Genomic DNA, 8,555 nt, shown 5'->3' with positions numbered 1-8,555 from the left:
GATTTTGGATCACGGAATAATCTACTCTGCCCAGACGGAGATATTCATTATCACCCACTTCCGTGGGTTGGAGACCCTGACCCCCGCCAGTTATTCCCCCACTAACCTGTTCTTTACCCAGCAGTTATCCACCCACTCCAGTGGACTCCCCGTCCGGCTTCCCGGGTTCTGCCTGTACGATCTCACCAAACTGCACTACAGCACCCGGTACGTGGATTTGTAACATCCTGCATCATTATCACAGACTCCCTGCCTCCTAACACCTGTTCTCATACCCCCCCACAGAAGAGCTGACCGAACGAGACCGGATAGATCACCAGTGCACATTTACATTGTTCAAATAAATTCCTTTTTACCTTTCACTGGAATCCTGATTCTTTTGAGTCCAATCTCCGGGTTTGTGACATCTTATACTTTTGTCTTTCATTTTTTTAAAAATACCATATAAAATCAGACCTGTTAAAGACACATTTGCTCCTCACTTCTGATTGTTTATGATTGAATAAAAATCATCTGAAAATGCAAAGTGGTGACATAATAAAACAAAAAGAGAAAAAACAAACTGAACTCTTGACCCCTTCAGTGGATGGATCAGGTGGCTTGATTACTCTGTGGAAGTCATTTTATTGGTTATCCTCTTAGATGGCAGGATCACTGCAAATCAGTACAACATTCTTGTGAGTGGTCCTTTCATCCCACACAGAGACGCTTCCATTCAGATGGGAGTGGTTCCATCCAGGAGGACAACACCCACATCCACAGGACAGAAGGTCACAGAATCAGTTGTAGTGTCAAAAGGACGTGAATCATGCTGCTGACATCAAATTTCACCTATTATCCAAAATAGCGTTCCCCCAGCAGAGTTTAGGAGACTTCGTAAAATAAAAGAATCCAAGAGTCTGTGCAGGCCCCACATCTCCCTAAAAATCCCTATCCTGTTACTTTCTTTCATTTCTTAATGGTTGTGTTAACAAATGAAAGGCTACAATATATTGTCACATAGGGCAATAAAACAACATCCAAAGCTCTGTTGACATTTAAGAAAGTTGATATTTTATTTATTTCAGATTCCAAATGAAAGTATTCACACAAACACATATTGAGTAAATAGGCAAGAGTTGCTTTCACCCTTCAGGAAGAAAAAAAAAAAAGTTGCATTGCCCGCTGCCACTTCACTGTTGCTGTGGTTACCGGAAAACATACCATTCATCAAAAATGTAATCATTTATAGAAAAAAGAGGAAGAAGCACATTTTACAAGAGCAGACAGAAAAACTTGAGAACAACACACTTGCTGTACTAACAGTGGTACAAGAAGTAGTACTTGTTGTCGTACTGGTAGTAGTTCGCTGTTGAGCTGGAGGTCCCTGCTGTTGGTGCTCAAATAAACTGGACAGTAGAGGTGTTACAGATGTGTAACGACAAGAGGGGAGCACAGGAGTCGTCATCCTAGTGTTCGAAATGTACCTCAACATCTGAGTCAGACGATTTCTGAGCTGAGGATGTTTTTGTTTTGATCCAGCAGAGACGAAAACACAATTACAGTTTCCATCTCACATATAACACCAGAGATGAGTGTTTATTTCTAATCTGGTACGCTCAAGTTAATTTCAGACCCTGGTGCTCGTCCTCATGCCCTCTTCCAGTTGAACAGAATCTTGAGCCCTCGCTGGGTTAAATGCATTAAACTGGAGGTAGAGGTAGATTTTCCTGAGAAGTTGTAAGACACAAGAGACACGCCTTGTTTCCGTTCTGCAGATACTCAAAGACACCTGAAGCTCCCACACACACACACACACATACATACATACATACATCACATGCTTCCCTAAAATAATCACATTTTCTTTTTTTTTATCGTTGTCATCATCATCATCATCATCTCTGTATTAATAAATCTGCTCTAGAAGTAATCTCTGTGTGCCACAATTGCTAAAGCATGTCCAAAAAAAGCAAAGAAAAGCAAAAACAAACAATATAAACACGATATAATCCATAACCCTACAAAGCCATATTTCAGAAAGAATCTATTTAATGAATCTTAGTAATACAGATCATTTCATACAATTGTCACAGCAGAAGGCATCTTGTTTTTTTCTATTCCATCACTTTTCCCTGCCCACAGTTCACCTGACAGAGGTCAAGTTAGTGATTAAGTCCAGTCAAAAGCCCTGAACCCACATGCACCTCAACCCGTAAAAGTTCCAGCTGAATGTCCATGTCGGCAGCATGTGGGGGCAGGAGTCAGAGTTAACTCTGCATGCAAGATGCTCTGGACCACGTAAGATTTCTAGAAGTTATTCTACCTACAGATCTGATGGAATTAAAAAGCAGCAGTATTTCAAGGGTTATGATGTTCTTATGTAATGTATATTTGACAAAGAGCGCTCAAGCCGATCACATGAGACTGAGGATTTGTGCGGATTTCTTATTAAACTGGTCAAGAATTATAACTTCAAGACGAACAAAATGCACCTGCTAAGTCTTAAGATTTAGTTTGTACAACAGCATCAAACAAGCAGACTTCAGAAAGCAATCCAAGCTTGTAACTGCATAACCACACAACACAGGTTCAACTTTGACAGCAAAGCAAAGCCAAAGTTTTGTGTCTTATGATGAAAACCACCTGCAGGCTCTATGAGAAGAACCACCTACAGACAGATGCAGCATTCAGGTATTTAAAAAAAAAAAAAAAAAAGAAATATCAGTCTGAACCAAAATGTGCTGTTTTAAAACTCAGAATTTGCCCGGGTTTCACACCAGGTGCTACAGTTGACTGATCATTTTCACTGCTACACTGTGACTTAAATATTAGGAATCAGCTACCTCTGATGTGGAGGTCAAGACAAGATAAAGGGATGTTTGATCACTGATCAACACACCTATTTGGTTATTTCTTTCTGAATCACTTCTTAAATTAAATACCTTGATGAGCTACTGACTCTACAAGACAGTGAGTCTGGATTCGGGAATATTAAATTAGTGTTTCTTGACCATCTGATTGCTGACTCAGAGGCTTTTATACCACAACAGGTATAAAACCCTTGAAACACTGGGAAGGATACATGGAAATAATGTATTTTTACTGAGGTAAATCTATTATTTGAAGCTTTTTGACCTTTCTAGGTTTCCATTTGGGAAAACTTAACTGACTGTGCGTCATAATAAAACCTTCCTCTAAGGGGCGCTCTTACCACAGAGGCTGAGCCTTGAAGGAGTCCCTCACCCCTCACATTAAGGTTAGAGTCACATTTAAGCTGATATCTGATTGTCTGTTGTTATTAAAATCTCTTTAATTGTTATTATGAATGTGCATCAGAATAATTTTGATTAGTTTTCCTGCATGAACGTAGCCCACAACAGGATTCTCTGTTGTGGCTGGCGAAAAGCAATCTGCCAAAGCTTTTGTCCTCGAGGTAGAAACAGGGCTTGGTTGTGGTTGAAGGGATGTTGAGTGTTTAAAGTTATACAGTGCTGCCTTAATGTCTCCTGATTGTCGCTACCACGCAATTAAAAACATTCCGACCTTCCCTGAAAATGCTGCCATGCACAGAGAAAGAAGAGAGCTGCAGTACCTCCACTGTTCAAATGCAAATATCTCCCAGAAGCAGTCAATAGATATACAATAAACATGGATCGACTGAATGGGGGCAGGTGCTTGAATGATGCCTTGGGGGCCAAAAGGTCAGAGGGTCAAATCTGAAAAAGCAATGTTGATCCTTTAGATCTGGATTGATTGAATTTAGTTTTCTCCAGTCGTCCTCCCCCACAAACCTATGCATTCAGCTGCAGCATGCCTCTTTTTGATTGTCAGCCATTACCATAAACTGTGACACTTGCAACTCATAGAGCAGCAAGAGGAAAATACTGAGCTGTCTGTAAGCCATCAGACCAACCTACACAAATAAACTATCCATCAGAATGTGTATGATCCGCTTACACAGGCGTTATCAGTAGGAGACAATATACCACTAAGTTTCAATACATTTGCCTTTTCCCTGGTGCTGTTGTTATAGTTAGGCCATTTACAGTGTACCAATCATGTAGAAATAATGTATACACACAGAAACACTCATACCATTAGAATAAACAGACTGTGTTTGCGCTAAAGCTAATTTAAGTAAAATCTACCTCAGTGCTACAAAATCTTGCAAATTGAGTTTGTCCTTTTATATAAATAATACAAGTGCTAAATATCAAATTATAAAAGAGAGGAAATGGGCGCAAAGATGCACATACTTTCAGTTTCTGTGGCATTGGAGTCCATTGACATGTAGATGATTTCATGCAGTTAAGCTAAAATCACATAGGCAAAATATTTAAAGTTTATCATTAATTAAAAAAAACTGTAGTACAAGAAGTACAACTGAGTTGAGGTAAAGCAGGATATACTACTTGTTGCCCAAATCCCTGTGTAACAGCAGTGTTTATTTATGTACAGCTGATAAATATGCTCTTCATATAGGTTCTTTAAACATCTTAAAATCTAATCACTTTTGTCTTCTATTCTCTTATACAACAAAGCCACAGTAATATAATCTTCTTCTAGATCTTTCACCATTTTATTTGACCTGATAATAAGTTTTGGATGCCCCTTTGCGGAGTATGAGGGATTCTTTTCAGAAGTGGCCAGTGTTTGTGGAGCAGCTGGTGGTAATTTCCCACTGAGAAGCAAGTCCAGAATCAAAGCCAAGATAGCCATCTGGTGATATTTGACTGGAACAGTAAAAACTGATTAGACTGAGGTACTGCTGGCTCTCCAGCCATCTCACGCTGTGTTAAGGCCTCAGAACAGAACCCATGTACAAAGCCTGATTTACTTCCTAACGTCAGCAAGAATGAGGCTGCTTGGCATGGCTGTGGGGTCAGGGAGAAGAGGGAGGGGAAGGATGGGGGGGGTGGTAACAATCTTTAACAGCCAACAGTCCAGAGAGGTAACACAGGTTAAAGTTCAAAAAGCTGAATGATTGATCTACTTCAAAATGCAGAGACACTACTCCTTATGAAGTGACATGGTGCCTCCTCTGTCATAAATCAAACTGAGAGTTACGCAAACACTTAGACACAAGCAAACGCACAGCCACAGCTATGATTACCTCTCAGCTCGTATTATCAAAAGGCCCAATTAAACAACAGCTGCACAATCAAAGGATCACAAGACATTCTCTGCTATATCCTTGATAGTTGGTGAGCTGGTCTCGATAAGACCCTGTCCACGTCACAGCTCAGGATAAGAAGCACTTGGATCAGAAGAAGCACTACGTCATGCAAAACACAAAGCCGAACCAAAAAAATAGAAGCATTTGTCATCTATGATACAAAAACAACCCAACAAATAGTCAGAGATGAGCAGAAATTCCTGTCAGGTTTCTTCTGAGACCCAGATTGTGTCTCCTGACATCTGATTGTCCATCTGAGTGTCTCCACAATAATAATGGACACTTAGCTTCTGCAAATTTAAGACAGGAAATAATTTCATTTCTGACAGAAGGGCTTTCACCTACAAATACATGCATGCATCTGACCTTTAGACCGTCAATTCACAAGAAGGCCAAGTCAGAATAAAGATAAAAATGTATCTTTCTGAAGACAGAAGTGGAAAAGCATTGCTCTGTCCAGTGTAAAAGAAGACAGTGGGAGATTTTACAAAGCAAAGGAACACCTGAGAACAATCATGAAATTTTGTGTTATTCTCTAAGTACGAAAGCTAAACAATGTGTTTTAGCTCATTTTACCACCCACACAACTGACCTTACTCTTACAGAGAGCAATTCTGAACACTAAGCTTGACAAACTACCTGCGAGATTGGCATAGATACGTCTCAAACTGGCCTTATGTCAACAAACAGGAGTGGATTTTAGATAAAAATTAGCCAGCTCTCTCTGGAAGAATAAGCAGGACAATTCAAAGAGCTTTGTGCAGAAGCCTTTCACAATAAGTCTGGCTGGGCTCTATAATGCACCAAATGCATTAAAAGATGATTACAACATCCTCGCAAATCCTTCAGATTCACAGGAAACCCTGTGGCATTGATATGACGCGTATCTTATTACACAACCAGAGCGCAGACCTGCACTGGACTTGTTCTCCCACACAGAGATCCAAAATGGTTGCCATGTGGATAAGGTTATCTGGTTTTACACAAAATGAGGTCACAACCGTACATCATTATATGCCCTGAAGAAATAACACATACCTTTAAAGCTTTTCTGATTACAAATAGAGGATATTCATACTTCTTTCTTATAGAATTCTAAATATATAGATTTTTTCCTGCAATGAGAGGATAGTTAAAGATTTAAACGATAAAACACAATAAAGAGAATAACAATAATGATAATAATGACAATGAAAAGTTAAAATAAAAAAGGTCTCTTCTCTAGAGGATAAAACATCATTGTCAGTCAGTAGCTGTGTTTGTGTGTGTAAACAATGCTTTAGCCTTTCTACTTATTACCTTCTCTGTTGTTCTCCGATAATCTGTACATTTATGCAGAAATAAATAATTCACAGGTTGTACATATGTATTAGTTTAGCATATACTGGCTCTCAGTTGGGATATTTCTTTTCAAAATCCTTTTGGCGATAAAGAACAAAGGAGGTGAGTTTGTGAGAGAAAACCTGAGATAGTGTACTTCAAGTGATCTGAGTTTCAGTTTGTCTTTATCTACTGACGATGGATCTCTTTTTTTTTTTTCCATTTTTTTGGCATAGACAATATAGAAAATGAGGTTGCTTTTTGGCTTTTCTTAGCGTGGTAATAAAAAAAAAAACAACAAAAAAAAAACTATGGAAAGGCTGAGAGTTTGTTAAGACAACGGGTTGCTGGAGGTTGAGGTAGGTGTATGCTGCTGCTGCTGCTGTGGAGCAACACGACTGCTGACAGGCTTGTTGGAGAGGGACGATGCAGATGCACCAGATGAGGCGGACCCTGCTGCTGCCTGAGCAAAAAGAACGCCTAGACAGCAAAAGATGCAAAGAAGACCAATCATTAATATAAGAATACAAATTGCACCACTTTAATGTTATCTCTATTTAAAGGAAAAGCACGGAAGCCGAGAGCAGTCATGCTTGCACGTTTTATTTTCCAAACACTGTTTTCTCAAGATAACGGGATAATTTATCTTGTTATCTTGAGAAAAGATAATAGATTATTTAGATGCAGGGTCACGAATGGGCTGGAGCTGTTCCTAGTCCATTACTGAACCAACACAGAGAGACAAACACTGAATCACTGTGACTATAGCTCCTCCCCAGCAGTCACGGGATCCATTTTGATCAATATAATTGTTTTGCTCAGATAACGAGATAAATGATCTCATTATCAAAAGAAAACTGTCTTCATTATCTCAAGATAACAAGAAAATTAACTAAAAAAAAAACAGTTGAGCATGGCTGCTCTCGGCTTCCGTAGAATACTTCTGAGTTGATGAAAAGATTTATTTACGAATCACTTTGTATAGCTGGTGTCAGGGCATGGTTAGCCTAGCTTAGCAAATAGGTTGCTAACAAGGGCAAACAGCCTGTCCAATAATTATCATTTCCATGCTTTCCATTATGAATTCTGGTGACGTGTCAAGTTGACCACATATCATTTGCATGACATTGAAGTCTAGTCTGCTTTATGCAAATGAAGAATTTCCAACTCCCCGTTTGCGAACTTAATACAAAGTTTTAAAATAATCATTTGCAATCTCTGAAATTCATTAACCATATGGCTTATATCTCATCTCAAATATACTTACAGAAATAAATTTCAATTAACTATTTGCATCAAATTACAGATATTCTGTAATATGATTCAAAAGATGCTGACAAAGATTTTTGGTTTTTCCTTTCGTGACATGGGATTAATTGTTTAAATCTGGTTCTACACTTTAAGCTAAGTGAACCTCTAGAGTTTAGGTGTGTTCATAATCTTTATAGCCGGGTAATTTGACACCCAGAAGCATTTCTGGGTGTCAAACATATGTGTGTGTTAATCAAGAAAGAAGAAGGTAATGAGCTTTACATCCTAAATCAAATGATATAGGTGCTCACCTGTGTATACAACTCCATTGAGCTCCACTGACATACTGATGCTGCTTGTGCCGTTGGTGGTCAGGTTCAGAGCCGAGTCTTGTCTGCCATCTGTCAGGAAAACAAAAGTTTTTCTTTTTCTTTTTTTTTTCCATTTCTCAGACCAGACTTGACAGCTTTCTTAACAAGTCAAATCAAATGAGTGAAAGTTGACAAGAATTTCACATGGTACCAAGTTTCACTTTGAGTGAATTCTTCAGAAAATGTCCAGAACATTTCTGTGAATTCACCTGTATTATCACTTACTGAGAAACAGTTTTGATGCTCCATCAGATAGACAATAACTGAGACAAACCCTGCTATAAGATCAAAGAGTCTTCTTGCAGAAGGGAATCCCCACAAGACAACACACATGTATGTATGCATGGGTTCTGCTTCTATAAGCTAAACAGGTCAACATATAGGCCTGCTGTGGGTTACTTCCGTACTACTGGGTGCTGTGGTTTGTGGTGAGATGACAAGAATGTTTTGAGATG

At 39.0% G+C, this 8,555-nt stretch overlaps 1 protein-coding gene across 3 annotated transcripts in view; it reads right to left on the bottom strand.

Moving 5' to 3' along the window:
• Positions 1-1,030: 1,030 nt before the first annotated feature.
• arid3a (AT rich interactive domain 3A (BRIGHT-like)) overlaps positions 1,031-8,555 on the bottom strand; it is a 47,452-nt gene continuing 39,927 nt past the window's right edge. For all 3 annotated transcript variants that reach the window (XM_042005214.1, XM_042005215.1, XM_042005216.1), the window contains exons 8-9: positions 8,041-8,130; positions 1,031-6,958 (exon numbers count right to left, since the gene is read on the bottom strand). In XM_042005214.1, coding sequence (XP_041861148.1) covers positions 6,810-6,958; positions 8,041-8,130 — 239 coding nt within the window. In that variant the 3' untranslated portion in view covers positions 1,031-6,809. The remainder of the gene's footprint in view (positions 6,959-8,040; positions 8,131-8,555) is intronic.

Source organism: Melanotaenia boesemani, chromosome 14, assembly GCF_017639745.1.
Source record: "Melanotaenia boesemani isolate fMelBoe1 chromosome 14, fMelBoe1.pri, whole genome shotgun sequence".
Lineage (NCBI taxonomy): Eukaryota > Metazoa > Chordata > Actinopteri > Atheriniformes > Melanotaeniidae > Melanotaenia > Melanotaenia boesemani.
This window is presented reverse-complemented; position numbering and strand designations above follow the sequence as displayed.